The sequence below is a fragment of the Mus pahari genome, chromosome 11 (assembly GCF_900095145.1).
Source record: "Mus pahari chromosome 11, PAHARI_EIJ_v1.1, whole genome shotgun sequence".
NCBI lineage: Eukaryota > Metazoa > Chordata > Mammalia > Rodentia > Muridae > Mus > Mus pahari.
Window position 1 is genome coordinate 40,275,779 of NC_034600.1, and position 19,782 is coordinate 40,295,560.

General features: G+C 42.8%; 1 protein-coding gene across 12 annotated transcripts in view; it reads left to right on the top strand.

Moving 5' to 3' along the window:
* The window catches only part of Pde4d (phosphodiesterase 4D), a 1,422,283-nt gene extending 1,403,574 nt beyond the window's left edge, over window positions 1-18,709 (top strand). For all 12 annotated transcript variants that reach the window (XM_029543935.1, XM_021208481.2, XM_029543934.1 and 9 more), the window contains 9 exons: window positions 2,264-2,357; window positions 3,661-3,833; window positions 4,970-5,068; window positions 6,231-6,395; window positions 7,564-7,663; window positions 15,501-15,655; window positions 16,702-16,824; window positions 17,544-17,726; window positions 18,240-18,709. In XM_029543935.1, the coding sequence (XP_029399795.1) occupies window positions 2,264-2,357; window positions 3,661-3,833; window positions 4,970-5,068; window positions 6,231-6,395; window positions 7,564-7,663; window positions 15,501-15,655; window positions 16,702-16,824; window positions 17,544-17,726; window positions 18,240-18,653 (1,506 nt within the window). In that variant the 3' untranslated portion in view covers window positions 18,654-18,709. The remainder of the gene's footprint in view (window positions 1-2,263; window positions 2,358-3,660; window positions 3,834-4,969; window positions 5,069-6,230; window positions 6,396-7,563; window positions 7,664-15,500; window positions 15,656-16,701; window positions 16,825-17,543; window positions 17,727-18,239) is intronic.
* The last annotated feature ends 1,073 nt before the right edge of the window (window positions 18,710-19,782 follow it).

Genomic DNA, 19,782 nt, shown 5'->3' on the forward strand with positions numbered 1-19,782 from the left:
CTCTCTCTCTCTCTCTTTTTCCAAGACAGGGTTTCTCTGTGTAGCCCTGGCTATCCTGGAACTCACTCTGTAGACCAGGCTGGCCTTGAACTCAGAAATTTGCCTGCCTCTGACTCCCAAGTGCTGGGATTAAAGGCATGTGCCACCACGCCCAGCTCTCTGTCTTTCTCTGTCTTCCCCCCTCCTCTCAGTGTGTATGAGTGTTAACACAAGCATGTATGCCTGTGTACCTCATGTATGCCTGGTGGCCATAGAGGCCACAGAGAAGAGACTGCTGGATCCCTTGGAACTGGAGTTCTGAATAGTTGTTAGCCACGGTGTGGGTGCTGGCAATAGAGCCCAGGTCCTCTGGAAAGCAGCCAGTGCTTCCTGCCACTGGGTCATCTCTCTAGCCCTGGAGGAATTTTCTCGATTGAGCTTCTTCTTCCCAGATTAACTCCAGCTTGTGTCAAATTGACAAAACAACAATAAAAACAGACAGACAAAACTGGGACTCTGAATACTGAAAACTGTTGAAGCATATTAACATGCCTGGTTGGGAGAGCTTTCTAGACTCAAAGGTAGGCTTTACATTAAGAAACACTATTCATATGGTCCCTTTCTAATTCTCTGGCCTCTGTGAGTGTTCCACATGGAATACACATACGTAAAGAGTCAAAGACAGCATTGACAAGTGAGAGAAAATGCCATGTTTGCTTTTTGGGTTACATGACTTAGAGTGACCTCTTCCAATTCCACTCACTTATATGTATTCTTATAATTTCATATTCTTAGAAGAGAAATAATGTCCCATCATGCAAATGTGCCATGTCTTCATCATCAGTCACCCATTGATGGACATATAGGTTGTTTCCATTTCTTGGCTGTTGTGGATAGAAGAACATTGCACACGGGTGTGCAAGGACCTCTGTAGTAAGATGCGTCCTTTGGAGAAATGCCCGGGAGTGCTGAATCATGTGGCAGATCTATTTGTGGCTTTTTGAGGAACCTCCAAAAGGGTTTCCATAATGGCGGTGCCAGTTCACACTCCCCCTCAGCAGTGTTCCCCAAGTCCTCACCAGCATTTGTCCTCTTCCTTTTAGCTCTGCCATTCTGAGTGGGGAGGAACTGAAATCTCAGAGCTGTTTTAATCTGCATTTCCCTGCTGCCTTAGCAGACGAGTGCAGTGAGTCTGATGGCATAGGCCCTGTGACCTCGGTAAAACTAAATGGTGAACTTGAAAAGCAAAGGGCAGAGCACTGACCTGTCTCCTGTTTCCCCGACTTGGGAGATGGATCTGTGAATTCTGTGGTTTCTGAGAATTCCTACTCCTTACAATTCTGCTTGTATACAGTGTCAGAGGGAAGTGCTGAGTAGTGTTCACTCAAATGTTGTATCTCTCCAAAGCCCTGAGAACACATAAACCATTCAGTTTTTCCTTATCGTTAAAGAATTATACTTTTACGTTTGACCGTTATATTGATGTTTGATAATGATCAATCAAGTGATATAAGAATAGAGTGTTAAACTCAGTGTGTCACAGGTTAAACAAAAAGAAAAAAGAAAACAGAAGGGAGATTTGCTGGGCAGAAGGGCTCCGGTGGGGATTTGGGGGTGAAATCAACTAAAGTTGACTCCATAACTATAGGAAACAGTCAAACAACCAAAAGCAAAGGAAAGCAAGCAGAAATATAGAATGGTGGGCTGGAGAGATGACTCAGAGGTTAAGAGCACTGACTGCTCTTCTAAAGGTCGTGAGTTCAAATCCCAGCAACCACATGGTGGCTCACAACCATCTATAATGAGATCTGATGCCCTCTCCTAGTGTACTTACATATAATAAATAAATAAATCATTTAAAAAATATATAGAATGCCACATGCAATTGTCCTATATTCATCTACTACATTTTTCTTCTGCCAATGATAATAATACCTTTGTTTAAAAATTCTTTTATCCATCAATTAATGCCATTAGGTGCTGTGACCTGTGCTGGCTAACTTTGCATATTTAAATTGAAGATATGTAAAGTTAAATGAAATTCTAGTCTCAATTTCTCATTCTTCCTTCCATGGGCTTCATATCCTCATGGGCCCAGGGACTGGTCACCACACAGACCGTTGCAACTTTCCTCCACTGCAGAAAGTCACATTGGATAGTAAATGGTCACGAGTATTTAAACGGCCTTTGGGTATATTTCACTGAGAGACCTAAGGGCATGCTTATGCCATGACACTTCAAACTTCCCCTAACGTTAAGAACGCTGTATCTTTTTGTCTTCCAGTTCAAAAGGATGCTTAATCGGGAGCTCACTCATCTCTCTGAAATGAGTCGGTCTGGCAACCAGGTGTCGGAGTACATATCAAACACATTCTTAGGTGAGAAGAGCACCACGCAACTTAAAACCTTCCTTAGACTTGTTTGCTTGATTATTTTTAGGATTAACTTGCTATGGAACCCAAATATGTGTTAGAAAAGCTATTTTTAAATACATAATGTTAATAAATGGAGACCCTAAGCCTCAGAATCAATCGAAGGTGACAGGATGTTCTGTTTGTTTGCTTACAGTGCTGGGTACCAAGCCTACAACCTAGCACATGCTGGGCAAGCACCATACTACTGAGCCACCTCTCTAGCCAAGTCTTCCCTGATACTAAATTATAAAATATTTACTGAGATTCATGGTTGTATTGAACACCTTTTTGTTAAATGCCACCATTACTGGGCACTAGGGAATTAAATTATAAATGGTCCCTACCCCTACCGTGAAGGCTTGAAAGTCTGGTGACTGCCACGCCTAATTTGACTGATACAGTTGCAGTTCCTAAGGGAAGTTTGCTGCTGTGGTCAAGTGTGTGGCTTTGTGAGACAACCCTTCTAACCTTAACTACAGACAGAAAATGTAATAAGTGAAAGTTAATCATTGGAATCCCTTCTAGCCATGGAATGTACCTTTAAAACAAAATTATTGCATATGAAGAAGCAAATTCCTATACTGATGTTTGTTGAACCACACGGATGAGTTAAGGCCTTTAACAGAAATGAATGTACAAAGACATCGTATGTCTATAGCTTTTACTGTAAAAATTAGCATATATGCCTATCATTATATAATGTTGTGGTTTGTCTGTGGGTCCCTGTAAGACTTGGCTACATCATAAGCATTTCCTTCTTATTGCAAGGGAAACCGCGACAGAAGTATCTGGTCATTCCGTGGGTCTTCAACTCCCACAGTGTGACTGGTCACAGTTATTTAACCCCCAAGTTCATTCACTGCTATTTTTGATATATGTGCATGTGAAGTTTCTACCATTTTAAAATACATGTTGAAACTGGAGTCCTTAGTGGAAAAAGTTGTTTCCAAACTTCCAAATGAATTCAAATGGGAATAGAGTTGTCAAACGGTAAATAACCAAGTATTTTGCTTTCTTTAAACTGGCTATCACATCCCAGTTTTCTCTCAGGATAATCTATCAAGAGGCCTCTGGTAATTAAGTAGAATCTGTTTAATTTTGTGTTTGAGGACACCAATTTGCAGTCAACTCTAAAAGGAAAAGTAGTGTTTGGAATCACTTCTTAGAATATGTACTGAGCAGTTACAGTTTGTTCATTTATATGTTATGTGATTAAAAAATAAAGTTGAATTCATAATAAATGTAGGGTGTCTCGGAATTTTTTAAGATAAGCAACATGAAGTGGAAATCCCCTCTCCAACTCAGAAGGAAAAGGAGAAGAAGAAGAGGCCGATGTCGCAGATCAGCGGGGTCAAGAAGTTGATGCACAGCTCCAGCCTGACTAATTCATGTATCCCCAGGTTTGGGGTTAAAACAGAGCAGGAAGATGTTCTGGCCAAGGTGAGGGGATTCCAGGGATCACGATGTAGTATATTTCCTCATGAATTAGTTAATTCTCTGTCTCTGTCTCTGTCTCTCTCTCTCTCTCCCTCTCTCTCCCTTCCTTCCTTCCTTTTTCCCTTTTAAACAGATAGAAAAGTTCATTAATTTATTTGATCTTAAAAACTGCTTTAGAGTCAGGCATAGTGGCACATGCCTTTAATCCCAGTACTTGGGAGGCAGAGGCAGGTGGATCTCTGTGAGTTTGAGGCCAGCCTGGTTTACATAGTGAGTTCCAGGACAGCCAGAACTACATAGTAAGACTGTGTCTGTCTGAAATAGAGAGATAGAGATAGATCAACAACAAACCTATTTTGCTTTCTTTGAAGTAAATGAGAGAATGTGTATGTATGTATGTATGTATGTATGTATGTATGTGTGTGTGTGTGTGTGTGTGTGTGTGAGAGAGAGAGAGAGAGAGAGAGAGAGAGAGAGAGAGAGAGAGAGAGAGAATGTGCATGTGTGATTAGGACCTAAGATACCTTGTACTTGGAGTTACAGGCAGTTCTGAGCCACCTAACTAAACTTTGGGTGCTGGGAACTGAACACAGGTCCTCACAAAGAGCAACAATTACTCTTAACCACTGAGCCATCTCTCCAGTCCTTGATTTGAAGGTGGGAAAGTCAAGTCATAAACCTCTATAAATCATTAACGTTTATTAATCTGTGGCTTTAGCCATGTGGCTTGGTTGATTTGTATTCCTTTGTTGCTCTTGGCTGGCTTGTTTCTGTACTTTTAAGCATCTCCATTTGAGCTTTTGACCTTGGAGAGTTAGAAATCTGTCATCTCTTCAGGATTTTATACTAGGTAGATTCTGTGACTAGATTTCATCTATTAAATTGAGGTCAAAAATGAAAGCCTATGAATGTAATTTGCCATCAGATTCATGAGTTTAAGCAATGCCGTGTTTCAGGAGGTTGACATGAACTTGCCTTGAGTTTGACAGTTCACGTGCCATTTCCTTTACATTTAAAATGAGCCATTCTTTATCTTATGTCAGCAGTGTTTTTCATTAAAGTCTGTAATTTTTAAATGCTTCGGCTTATTGTCACCTGTTGTTCAACTTCATGGTCTCTGGGTGTTTCCTTCGCTCTAGGAACTGGAAGACGTGAACAAGTGGGGCCTCCACGTTTTCCGAATAGCAGAGCTGTCTGGTAACCGGCCTCTGACTGTTATCATGCACACCATTTTTCAGGTAACCAGCCTCTCACTGTTACCATGCACACCAGCTTTCTGGTGATGTCCTCCAATTGCTTCTAAGCAGGGACTGCATTAGTCATTTTCTGCTGTTGTGACATGAGCCAGTCTTTTGAGAAAGAGGATTTATTTCAGCTCACGGTTTCAGGGAGTCTGGGCAGCTGCCCTATCGCCTTTAGGTTGTGATAAGATAAACCCTGACAGAGTAGAAATGGCTCAGCTAAAATGAACCAACAATAGAGGGAGAGAGGAAGGGGAGGGGACATTACCCTGGGGCAGGACAGAACCTTCAAGGCCTGCTCCTTTCAGCTCTGCCTTCTTCATGGTAGCCCATCTAGCTGTGAACTCACTAATGAAGTTGGTGTACCCATCCCATGGTTGCACAGCCACCTATTAACAGTGTCACCTCAACAGTGAGGCACTGGGGCAGGTTTTACCCCAACTGCCCAGCCTTTGCACTATGCATTGTACCATCATCCCCTTTGACGTATTTGGATGCCTCTCTTCTACTGCTCTTTTACAAGGAATGTAATAATAAATATGGAGGAAGCGTAAAACATTAATAATAGAATTTTTTCTATTTAAGAAATATGGGGGAATGGAAACAATATATTAACAGTAGTTACAAATTCATCTCTACAACACAGACCTCTTAGCTTTCTCAACAAACGAGCCTGATTAACCAGATATAATTTCTTGAGTATCTTGAGTATTCAGTCATCTTTTCTATACCCGATTCTTGCCCCTGTACCACGTCAGGGTAGCGCTCCCTGAGAAGCTGGGACTGGGGCTAGTACCTGGAGACTAGATGAGGAGCTCCAGCCTGCGGGCAAATGTGGGTTCATCAGTGTGACCGAGGGGCCCAGTCAGCAGCTGCACTGAAGCTGCCTGCCAGAGCTGAGGACTGGCACCCCACTCCTCACACGGAACCCCTTAGCTACAGTACAGTTGCTCTCAGAAGGCCAGCCCAGCTGCCAGTTGTTGCCATAGTTCCTGGCTTCTCAGATACTTCAATTTCCCTCAGTAGATATGAGGAAACATTGTTTCATTCTGGTGGGTGATTTGTAGGCAACACCAGCACATGATTCTCTTTTAACCTACTCTGGGGAACCAGTGTTACTAGGAAGACAAAAATGTTAAGAGAATTTCTTTCCTTACAGGAACGAGATTTGTTAAAAACGTTTAAAATCCCAGTAGACACTTTGATTACGTATCTTATGACTCTGGAAGACCATTACCATGCTGACGTGGCCTATCACAACAACATCCATGCTGCAGATGTCGTCCAGTCCACTCACGTGCTGCTCTCTACACCCGCTTTGGAGGTCAGGGTCTTATCTAATGTGTCACTCTCTTGCCCCTTGTACAGAGCTCTTAGAAACTCAGATGTTGGAGGGTTCGCAGGACAGACAGCAACTAATAACTTCAGTGGGGATTTGTCGACTTACTTACAAGGAGGAGAAAGTTATTGTTGATAAGCAACAGATCCTTGGATGAGTTTTATCTGTGAGAGCTGCTCGGAGATTTGGGGATTCATCTGTTCATAATGTCACTTCTCTGAAATGATCCAATGGGCATAGCACACACATCTCACATACTGACTTCCGGCTAGGTTGTTTTCTAGAACTTTAGTTGGACAGCTGTAGTTCAAAGGTATATAATTTTCTAAAATATAATCAACACGTTAATACTTTCCAAGAATTTATTTGAAGGGAATGCCCTTTTGAATTTTCCAAATCCTAAGAAATCATTCCACTGAGTGTGGAAAATAAAGTATTTAAAAATAAAGGGGTTTGATTTCCATAATCATTTTGGGGAAAGATTCTGAGTTGCTGTATAGTTTAAACTCTTCATTGTAAAATTGTGCTTGCAGCTCATTATTTGGCTGACCCTTCAGCCATCATTCTCAGGTGGGAACAATTTCTGTCCTGGTCTCCTCCACCTCTACACCCAGGGACATTCGGGGAATATCGGGAGACATTTTCGGTTGTACATGCTCCCAGCGTGTTGTGAGTAAAGGCAAGGAATTTGCTAAACGGCCCAATAACGTGCATGATGCCCTCAGCACAGCCTTGTCGGCACTGAGGCTCAGAGCTGGTGATTTCTATGACTGGAAGAAGAGAGCAAGGAATTCCCCCGGCATTATTGAGGCTTCAGATGTTCTCACAGTAGATCCTTAAGCAGTATTACCGTGCCCATCTGCCTGTATATTCTTGCAGCAGCATTTCAGACACACTGATATTTTTTTGAAAATAGAACAAACATGAGTTTTGTCATGAAGAATAATAAAAGGTAGATGAAATAGTTTGCTTTCAAATCACATTGAAGAAACTCATCCCGAAGCCCCTACTTGATGAAGCATATTACGGTTCTACCAGGTTTTACCCTGGGTTCCTGCTGAGCCCTGGGGTTGTTTATCGCATTGGTTTGTATAGTACGTTACTCATGCAACTCTGGAATGACATAGTGACACTACCTGTACTCTGTCCCCAGGCTGTGTTCACAGACTTGGAGATTCTCGCAGCCATTTTTGCCAGTGCAATACATGATGTGGATCATCCTGGTGTGTCAAATCAATTTCTGATCAATACAAGTAAGTGAAGCCTGGTTTTGGTTTGTTTGTTGGTACATTTAAAAAAATAACTAAGTAGGTTTTATAAGTCCATGTTTCTCCAGTATCATAATGTGCTATATATATATATATATATATATATATATATATATATATGTGTGTGTGTGTGTGTGTGTGTGTGTGTGTTTTAGCAATAGTATGACACCAATGTAATTTATCACGGCCTTCCGAGAGGCAGGCAGTAGTACATCTCTAAAAGTCATCTATTACTGTGTTTCTGCACAAGGCAATCAAGTGGTTTTTGCATGTCCAATGGTGTAGGCCCCCGTAGGAACCAGTACTAAGGCTCTTTACCCTGTGGTCATCCCTGATCCCCACCAGACGTCAGAGTTCTCCTTCCTCCTTCCATCGCAGCTCCGCCCCCAATTGGTTCCTTTTGTAGATCTCCAGTGGAAGGAACAGGACCATAGTTTCTAGGCTCTTATCTTTAACAACTCACTTTCCTTAGCCCCCAGTGGCCTCTCAGGGCCTAAGAAAGATACCACTGTGTCTAGAATTGTAAGGGATGGTAGAGACCCGGTTGTATCTCTGATATACCGCAAGCTAAGAGCATGTGGAGGAGACTTGTCTATGGAGAAAGGTTTAGCATTATATGGATGCTACTTGGTACTTGATGAGGCTAGGTAAGTGACTTAAAAGTACCATGACATAATCCTTTCCTGTCGTGCTGTGGTAGGTTGATATTATAAGTTTCCCTTCAGTGAAGAGACTTGCAGTGTGAAAGTAGCTTTCTTCTGCTTCGGTCTGTGGGTTACATTTTGCCCTTGTGCTGTAGTCATCTGGCTGTCCTACTTATTTCACAACTTACATCCAGTCATCACTGTAGCAAGATTTAAAGAGAGAAGGCCAATGAGACTGTGTCTCAAGAGGCTCCATTCAGGTCTGTGAGATTGCTTACAGACACTCCTTTCTTTCAATAGCCTCTGTGGAAACAACAAAATCTGTTAGTGACCCACGAATGGAGCCAAGAGTGGGTCAGAGGACTCTAAGCACCTCCTGGGACTTGGGGTTGGGAGACCACATTTCAGATGTTAATGTTAGGAAGGGGCTTGCTTACTAATCAGGCGGAATCACATTTCATGTGCCCACTGCTTTATGAGGACCTGTAACAGGGCACTCAAGGACTCATCAAAAACATCTGCATAAAACTATGACCACGCTGGAATCTCTGCCTGGGCTTGTGCTCAGGATAGATGGAGCACTTTCTCCAAAGGGCTGGCAGGTCACATGGTGGTGCACTGTACAGTTGAACTTTCCATAAGTCTTGCGTATTCAGTAGTTTGAGTCCTGAGCATGTCTTGGTTTGTCCTTAATGGTATACATGTCGACAGAATATCTTGTTTAGATTTAATTTTCGACATTTAAGAGAGACCTATTTGTCTTTTAAGTTACAACATCAAATACTGAAGGTGTATTTCCTTTGCATTCTATCATATATGCTAGTGCATGTTCCATTGAATGTCATCAGAGTGAAGAATAGCAAACACACTTAAGTAACTCATAATAGCATCACCATCTCTCAAGTATTCTACTATAGATTTTTGGATCACGTAGACAAGTTCTCTTCTTTCTGTGAACCCTCGAAACACAGTTGGGGCTTGGCTGGCCCCTGTGGGACTCTGGTGGGTGACAGGGCATCTGTGGAGTTTGCTATCTCAGCGAGCACAGCCCTCATCCCTTTAAAGATTGAAAGACAACCAGAAAATGGAGAAATTTGGGGAATGCTTATAAGTTTAGACAAAGGTGTCTGTTTAGATTCATTTTTCTGGTGGCATACCTAGGCAGAAACCTGTTTTTAACATTGTAATGGTGGGTGGGACCACAGCTACCCAGGGAAGACCTTAGTTAGCTTAAGGAGCAGCTCTTGCTGTCCATTCAGGTGATAGGGTGTAGTGAGGAAGTGTCATTCCTCAGCCAGTGAGGTACACAGATGTGTCCCAGGGCTGACCAGAATCACTGCCTTAGCTTTGAGTGAACACTGGAGCCTGCAGTCTCCCCTGCCCCCCCCCACACACACACACCCTTTTTCCTTTCTTCCTCTTCAGTAATGCAAATGGTTTATATTCATAGCACGTAACAATTGAATCTCTGGCAACTTTAAACATAACAAATCTAAGACCTTTATGAAATAATTTGTCAAACTTACGTGTCTATTTTTGTCTGTTGTAATACTTGAGAGACTTGAGTTGATATTTTCTGTGACTTTCATGCATGCATTCAGTGCTAATGAGTCAGGCTTCCACACTCTCAAGCCCTTGACTCAAGGCTGGTCCTTCCAACTTCCAAAGCCAAAGGTTGAACCTGGTTTTCATAACAAAAGAATCTTGAGTTTTGATCATCATTTCAAACCACTAGAGAGGTGGCTACCTCACTTGAAGAGACCTCAGAGGCATAGTGAGCTATAAAGACGTGTCCCTAGGGCATGTTGTCCAGAAGATTCCCAATGCAGTCATGCCCCTGCCTCTTAGCTGTGATCTCAGTCTTCAGTGATATCTTAGTTTGAGGGGACTGAATGGTTTCATACCCATGGTGTTTTTCCACTACTGAAAGCACCCATAGGTTCTGAAAGCAGGGTGGTCCTTTGTACCTGGCGGAGCTGATGATGCATGCTTCACTGCTGTTATGAGACTGTTTGAGACTCTTAGTATACAATGAGAAGTTTAGTTTTAACAAAGGCCTTGGTGACATAGAGGTCAGCAAACACCAGACGTGGAGAAATTGAAATCCCAGGTAGAGAAGTTGCCTTAGCCGTTTTAAAGACAATGCTGATAAATCAACCCATAATGTGTCAGTAGCTTCATAAAGGTTTGACTGTAGCATACTAAACGGTATTTATCCTGAAAAGATCACTTGATTTTTCCCATTTTGTTTTCTGAAAAAGTAAAAGAGTATGAAAGGTATGAACATGTATGGTGTTATATTTCACTTGGAAAGAGAGTGTTTTGTTTATAGTAAAGATACCCAAGTTTAGGGAGAAAGATTTATTCACACTCGTCTTGTATTCAAAGCATGCATTTCTGGGTTTCCAAGAGTAGAGAGGCATTACCTCACAGTAAGATGAAGAGGGATCTAACTACCAGCATAAGCACTTTAGAGAAATTATCCGTCTCTCATATCACTTGAACATGGATTTTCCATAGCTATACTAGTGGGTTATATAATAGAGAGACCTTTCTTCTTTGTTTAAACCTTTGAAATAAAGACACTTTTTTTTTTTTAACTAATGTGATTATGTAGAGAACAAGGGCAAAACATTGGCTCACAATAGCTTGTGCTATGTTGGCAGGAACAAGTGCTTATGTGGCTGGAGATGGTACTCCAGACAGTGGAAGAAATCGGAAAGTATCAGGGCGCGTAGTGTGAGTGGAGAGACAGGGAGAAGGGCAGTTTTAGGAACATTTTGTTTAGAAGTCTTTTTCTTTTTTTTTTTTTATAGCATACATTAATTGTATAAAACAGTGACAATTGCACTTTCACGGGTGATATTTTCATACATGTGTGTAAAATATTTTGATGCTATATTATCATGCATATACATAATATACCTTAATATAACCCCAGCAACACTATCAGTGCAATCCCTTGCCTGTCCCTCTTCGTCCTGGTTCTTTCAGAAGTTCTCACACAGATGGCCGTTAATACCGCCAGTGACTTAGTGGCATGGTAGAACATGTTGTCATTTTCAAACTCATCACATACAGTTCACAATCATCTGTTATATAATAAAGATGTGTGTGTGTGTGTGTGTGTGTGTGTGTGTGTGTGTGTGTGTGTGTGTGTGATTTACCTCTTTTCCATTTGCCTAGAGAACATCTTTCATCACATCCAGTTGATCTCAGGGCTGGATAGTGTGTGCTCAGCTGGGTGGCCATGCCTTTAATCCCAGTGCACGGGCAGACCTCTGTGAGCTCAGGGCCAGCCAGGGCTACACAGTGGGCTCTTGTGGATGATGATCATAATAATATGTTCATTGAAAAGGGAGAGAGACACAGCGTGCAAAACCATGAAGGGAATTCCTCCCTGCGATGAGCTTTACTGCTCTTTCAAACATCTTTTATGCACATGTATAAGCATAGAACTTTGGACATAAAACTCCCAGTACAGGTGCTTACCTATAATCTGTTGTCTTCTCAGAGACCTAGTCTAGACCTGTTTCCTGAAAGAAAATAAAGCAACTTAAGTCCTGTTGGTAGACACTAAGTTACTCATTTCCTTCTGTGTATATCACTTTGAATATGTATAATCTTAGACTAAAACTACTTATTTTATATTTGTATACATATTGTTTTATTTAATCCATCAGAAAGCTTACACTCACTCACAGTTTACTTATATTTATACCACCTTTATTTTATCTTCTATACCCTTGCCTGTTCTGAGCTTTTAATAATTTTAAGTTCATCAGAAATTTTGAATTTTTTTGTAAAGCTCTTTTTGTAGGGCATCACGTTTCTTAGCTTTTGTGGCATAAGTTGGTAATTAGTACTGTAAAATGGAGTTCATTTAAGTCTACCTATACTGTGGTACAATCGACAAGAAATCCTAATGCGCTTAGCACTTGCCCTTAGTGGAGGAAGACAGTGTTGGCAAAGCAAACGAAAGCGTGTGTCTTTGCCGTCTGCAAGCTTACAGTCTCATTTGTGATAACTGATTTCTAGGGATGCCTAGAGAGCTGGAACATCTTAATTTCAAGTGAGGCTGCTGGAGCCTTTCAGCAAGAAGTTAGCATTAGAATTAGGAGACCAAGTATAGATCCCTCTGACCCATGTGCATGGGCACTGTCACCCAACAAATGGGGACCCGATACAGTAGGTGAGGTGAAGGGGGACAAGTGGCATTCTACTCTGAGCCAGGACATCCATTATCCACTGCTTGTTTGCAGAGCCCTAGACTTCACTCCCTTCCACCTCATTCCCTCATGGTCTTCAGACAAGGACTAGATCACCACTGAATTTCTTGGCTCTCTGGTATACACTGCAGATCCAGGCCTTTCTTTGCTTCTATAAGCAAACACCTGAAGCAGTTCCCACAATAAACCTATAGGAATGCTTCTATCTGTAAGCATCTGCGTCTGTCCTGGTTGTGTGTCACTGTAGAAGCATGACTTACAGAGATCTGGGTTCCGATGGTGGTTTCGGGAAGAAGAGTTTTCAGGATGAATTTTCAGACTTGCATTTGGGGTGCCCAGTGTTGTCTAATCTCTTACATTTGAAGACATTGTGGATTCTGATCCTTGCAGTAAAGAGAATACTGGTCATCTGTGGTATGAAATATTTATAGAGATAACCAAGATAGGCCTTGGTACTTCATATCAACACCCCTTTATAGGGTGCAAGAAGCTGAAGGACTGTACCACTTCAGCACCTCTTAGGGGATGCAGGAACGTTGTGACATTGCTTGGTTATTCCCACTGTCACGGGACCAAGTATTGGTTGAGAAGGAAGAGCTTGGGGATGGGAATTCCCAGATCAGGCACAGATAAACGGCTTGTGCTTCTGAGTGTGTCAGGAGAAGAGCCTTCTTGGCTGCACTAGCAGGGACAGATTGCTGAAAGCCAAAGTCTGGACCTCCCTCTGGGAACTCGGTCCCTTGGTAAAATTTGTAAAGGCTGAGTGGAGTAGGGCATATTGGGCCATCCCCATCCCTTCTAGGTGAAAAAAGAGTAATTACTTATAACCTGTCTTATAACCAAGATACACACACACACACACACACACACACACACACACACACACTCCCTGGGCCTTGCTAGGTTTAGAAGCAGCAGTCTCCTTTGGGAATCTGTCACACCCTGGCTCATTACTGACTGCCAGGAAAGGCTGCTCCTGGTTTTTGTTTTGCTTTGTTCTTTTGGTTTTTCACTCATGACCAAGAATAAAAGAAGTCCCTTCCCGTGTCTAGGCTGCTGTGCAGGCGCCTCATGACTGCGCTGGTCTAGAGAAGTTCCACCGTGCCAACAGCTCATGAGGTGGTTTGAAGCTCTGTTCAGGGCCCCGTTGGTGATTCGTGACACAGAGCTTTAGGGTTTCAGAGCAAGGTCCCGCTATCATCACAATTAAAATCTAGAAGATTACAAACAGCTTAGCAATAAAACTGAAGCAGCAATAAAAACATCTCCTCCTAAAGAGAAATCCAGGGCTAGGTGGAGTCACCCTTAGCCGTAACATGAAGACAGGTTAGAGACAGGTTGCCTGTAACTGTTGGCCCTAGAGTATGATACTGTATGCTACCTTTCCTAAGACTCATTTTCTTCATGAATGAGCATTACATTCAGATCTTCCTAGGAGAGGTGCGAGCTTTGAAAAAGACACACCATACCGACCACTTACAACGTAAGGAGCTTAGTCCTCTCAGGATCTTCTCTTCTTGATGCCTTTAAGTTACGAAGGAAGAGAAGAAGCTTTCGTACACTAGTTAGACTCGGTTGGACATTCCCTTTATACAGTATTGATTTTTTTTCTAGGCAAATAAGACTGGACAATATGCACGCACACCTACTCCTGAAACTACGCTGTCTTGTTTCTGAGCAGAGAGCAGCAGATTAGATGTGTCCTTTCTTATGTGTATAGTTCTCATAAGATTAGAGAATTTCTTGAGGAACCTCGTCACAAGCCTCCCCCATTCTCTCTATCTTCTTCAAAGCAATCGATAAGTAGTGCCAGACACTTGTCTTTTAAAAGAAGCCTCTGAATATGAGTAAATATATATATATACATATATATATATGAACATTAATGAAAATAAAGATCAAATACCCATGCTTTCCATCTTGACGGTGACTTAAGGAAATTTTTCTTTTAAAGGTGGGCATGGAGAGCTGGCTCAGGGGTTGAGAGCCCTGGCAGTTCTTGCAGAGGATGCCCTGGGTTTGGTTTCCAGCACCAACATGGCAGCTCACAATCATCTGTAACTCTGGTTTCATGGGGGTTGTGGTGCCCTCCTCTGCCCTGCACATACACCAGTCACTCACGAGGAACATACATGTATATGTAGGCAAAACACACACATAATACAAAATTAACCTTTGGGGGAAAAAACCCTCCTGTGTCTAGACCTGCTGTTTTCAGGACTAGGGAGAGGCAGAATGTCTTTTTGTCATTAATACAGAGGCTCAAAGCAACATGGGAAGTGTAAAATCTCTCTACCTTGGGCCCGTAGGCAGGTGGACACGGTCTGTGAAGCCATGAGCAGCCAGGCAGGAAGGGCAGTCCATAAGCATAGAGCATTGCCAGGAGCCTCAGAAGGCAACAGTGAGGGCAAAACGGGGTGTTAATAAGAAGGGTGGGCACAATGAACACACTGAATACTGTCCTGGCACTCTGAGTACGAACAGCCTTGCACCCTTGCACCCACAATCTGTATACTGCATCAGGGCAAGTGTTCCACAGTTATCAGGTAATGGTACCTCACACCCAGGACACACTGCGGATGTGAGGGCTAATCCCACAGTCTGCTGACCTGATAGATCCTGAAGAGATAATGCGGTCCACTTCTTTCACTTCAGGGAACTGACCAGAAGTTCACATACAGTCAAACTATAATCCTCTCCTAGGGCTCCAGTGTTCTTTTGACTCTTAGACGATTTGCCACACTTGCTCTTGGGTAATAGAGAAGTTCAGGGGCGACTGTGTCCTAAATGGGAAGCATTATAGAACTCGGGGGTTCGCTTTCATTCATGTGTGTTGGCCCAGATCGGCTCCTAACCTGTTATCCTCCTGTCTCAGCCTCTGGAGTGCTGGCAGTAAGGCAAGACATTAATCCAACAGCCTTGGTGACCTGCTGCTGCTCTTCTTTCCAGACTCGGAACTCGCTCTGATGTACAACGACTCCTCCGTCCTAGAGAACCACCACCTGGCGGTGGGCTTTAAGTTGCTCCAGGAAGAAAACTGTGACATTTTCCAGAATCTGACCAAAAAGCAAAGACAATCTTTAAGGAAAATGGTCATTGACATTGTGAGTAACTAAAATAATAATAATAATAATAATAATAATAATAATAATAATAATAATAATAAAAGAGTTTCGAGTTCTTAGAGATGACCTCAGGTTCGACCTGTAGGAACTGCCTCTGCTGCCTCCAGCGGGCTTCTTTTGTAATGGAGTCTGTTCCTAGCAGTTGGGATTTAAGGCAAAGGGGCCTCACTAGTCAGGCTGTTTCCTGAGCTCCTCTCAGCCAGGAGCAGGACAGAAGGATGACTCAGTCGCAGCCTCTGCAACTCCAGTAGAGTCTTTCCCTCCTTCCCTCTTTCCCCATCCACTTAGAAATACCTTCAACTCGACTCACCTCTCTCAGTGCATTATTGAGAGTAAGTGTGACAATGGGGAAAAAAAAATCTGTGGCAATTACAAAATTATACTTAATTGAAAAAATTGCATTCAGTTATTAAATTTCTGTTTGGGGTGTGTATGTGTGCACACATTCTGTGGTGTACCTATAGACTCAGAGGATGGGTTGTGGGTGGTCAGGTCTCTCCTTCTACCACTAGGGGTCAAATTCAGGTCCTCAGGCTTGGTAACAAGCAACTTTATATATCCAGCTGCCTCGTCAGCCCCCAAAGTACATTCCCAAGTTGTGTTGGACCCAGGGAAGCACTGTTTGTCCTTGATCAGCAACAGAACAAAACTTAACCGGAATACTGTGCATCCTAAGCGCTGGTTGAGGAGCCTTGAATCAACGTGTTACAGGGCAGCAAAGGCTCGGTAGTTCAGAACAAGCGCAGACAATCATGGTGGTTTTACCGGGAGAGCGTCAGTCAGGTACCTAAAGTTTCTGCGCTGTGCATGTTTTTCTGGCCTCCCAGAAAAACTTGGCATCAGCAAGGAAGAGAGATTCCCCCAAGAAGAAGTCATCTCCACACATTGTTACTTCATACCTCATCATCTTACTTCATCATAGTGATTCTCCATTCCTCCTTAAACTCAAAATAATGCCTTTTTGTCCGTTTGCCAATCCGCCTTCCTTTTGGCTTTAGTTCATAGAACCGTCTTTGCCCTGTCAGGTCCTGGCGACAGACATGTCGAAGCACATGAACCTGCTGGCTGATCTGAAAACGATGGTTGAAACTAAGAAGGTGACGAGCTCCGGCGTCCTCCTCCTTGATAACTATTCTGACAGGATCCAGGTAAACCAGCCTCTGAGTTTGCTCTTTATGCACACAGCATAAAGAAGACAAGAGCCACATCTCCTTTGTCTCACCCTATACACTCAGAAGCTACGCGCACGGGAGCTTTATCTTACTCTTCTTTGTCTTTAATTGAAAAGAAAATAGTGCTCACACTTCTTTGTCTTTAATTGAAAAGAAAATAGTGCTCACACAATAGTTTCTGATCGTGGCTTCCCCCCTCCCTCCACTCAGAGCCGTTCCACCACCCCACCTACCCAACCCCATCTCCTTCTTTTTCTCTGTTTAGAAAGCAAACAAGCAAACAAGCAAACAAACACACACACAATCAGAAAACACAATATACAAGCAAAAGACAAGAAAAAAAATTCTAGTCCTTTGCAGCTAAACTGGTAAAACCGTAGTGGCCTGTTCATTTGCACATACAATAGCAACAAAAACAAAAACTCAACATCCAAAACCAGACCATTTGAGCAGCTAGGAACTTAATCTTTGGTGCACATAAACAAACAGTGCCTCTCAAGCCAGTTAAGTGCAGAAGTGGCATAATTAAGAACTATTAATACAGGTGTGAAAAGCAGAGGCACAGCATGGTTGAGCTCTTTGAAATAAATCTGACACTACGTGTATTTTTAAGTGTCACAGTCATCTGATGTGAATTCCTAGTTTCAAACCCAAAAGAGCAGCTGCCGAATAAGAAATGCCTCCATCCATCCCAGGTCCTTCAGAATATGGTGCACTGCGCAGACCTGAGCAACCCCACAAAGCCACTCCAGCTGTACCGCCAGTGGACAGACCGGATAATGGAGGAGTTCTTCCGCCAGGGGGACCGGGAGCGGGAGCGTGGCATGGAGATAAGTCCCATGTGTGACAAGCACAATGCCTCTGTGGAAAAATCACAGGTAATTCAGCAGCACACAGAAGGGACGGAGCCACAGCCGAAGCACTTGGCTGCTCTGTCCATATACCTCACAGTATTTTTTTTTTTAAATTACTTTGGATTTGACACGATAGACTTCACTTCTGTTGATGAGTCAAAGAATTTTCTTACGGTTTTATAGCCATACATATAGTGCTATAGTCTCTCACTGGGACTCTGTCCATCTAATGCACTTCCATACATAGAATGATTGGATTATTTCAGTTATCTCTACAAATTGGCTATTCTCAAATAAGGTCCAGGACCCAGACCTTCCTATGTAAATAACTAGTTTTCTGTATATTGCTAAGTATCCCTTGAGGTAAGACTTTGGCCAGCTCACAGCCACACTTCTGTGATCTGTTAGCTCAAACTGACCAATTTACCAAACTCAGGTTAGTAATCTCCTATGCAGGCTCTATGGGGGGGACCGTGATTTGGTTGAGCTTCTCCAAGTTTCTTAGGCCCATTGGTTTTCTTCTTTTTTTATGACCAGGTGGGCTTCATAGACTATATCGTTCATCCACTCTGGGAGACGTGGGCAGACCTTGTACATCCCGATGCCCAGGACATTTTGGACACTTTGGAGGACAATCGTGAGTGGTACCAGAGCACAATCCCCCAGAGCCCCTCCCCTGCACCTGATGACCAAGAGGAGGGCCGGCAGGGACAGACTGAAAAATTCCAGTTCGAACTAACCTTAGAGGAAGACTGTGAGTCAGACACTGAAAAGGACAGTGGAAGTCAAGTGGAGGAAGACACTAGCTGCAGTGACTCTAAGACTCTGTGCACCCAAGACTCAGAGTCCACTGAAATTCCCCTTGACGAGCAGGTTGAGGAGGAAGCTGTAGCGGCAGAAGAGAGCCAGCCCGAAACTTGCGTCGCAGATGATTGTTGTCCTGACACGTAACAGTATAAAGGCTGTCCCACTCTTTCCTTTTTTTTTTTTTTTTTCCTTTTTTTTTTAAGTAGAAAAATATTGTTTCCAAAGTGCATGTCACATGCCACAACCATGGTCACACCTCACTGTCATCTGCCAGGACGTTTGTTGAACAAAACTGACCTTGAACTACTCAGTCTGGCGCTCAGGAATATTGTAACCAGTTCTCTCACCCCCCCCCCCCCACGTCATCGGAGAAGGGAGATGTCTTCACGTACAGGACGTGGACGTGACATCAGCTTGGCAGAGCTGACAAAGCGGATAAAATCGACTCCAACTGTTTTCAAGGGAGCCTGTGGCCCATCCAGCTGCCCAGACGCTAAGATCGGATTGCAGGGTTCCTTTCTGGTTTGCTTGCAAACGTGTTAAGGAGAAAGAAGGCATTTGATGCTGCGTGTGAACTCACAGATGAAGCGATAAAAGCGTCACGAACAGGACCTAGCTTGGATCTGTCCCCTGGAGGAGGATGAGCCACAGAAATTGCATACTTTTCTAATTTCAAGTCTTCCTGATACATGACTGAACAGTGTGGTTCAGTGAGCCACACTCACCTCTCTCTACATTTTGTATGATATGTAAAACAGATTTTTTGTAGAGCTTACTTTTATTATTAAATGTATTGAGGTATTATATTTAAAAAAAAAACAAAACAAAACTCTGTTCAGAACTTCATCTACCACTGGTTTTGGTTTTTGTTTTTTCTAAGAAGTAACTTGCAAGTTTTCAGTACAGATCAGAACTACACTGGAGAAATCTCATTTACGAATTTTACTCGCACCTTAGAGTTCATAGCAATTAACTGATTTGTAGCGATTCATTCTTTTATATACCAATGACTTCCATACTCTAAAACAGAGAAACAAATTTATGTTGCCAGAAAACCCTTTTTGTAAGTGTCCATTGGCTCCTCCTTTTCTTCCACTCCTCCGCCCGCCAGGGGAGTTTGCTCTCCCTCATTGCTCCCCTCACTGTGTGCAAAGTGAGTATTTATTCTGTAATACGTCAATGTGCATTACGTCCAGTGTTGTCTTAAACCTCATAGGAGCTCAGTCGTCAGCTGCTGTTGTCTGAAGTAAATGGGAGATGTATAAATACCCAG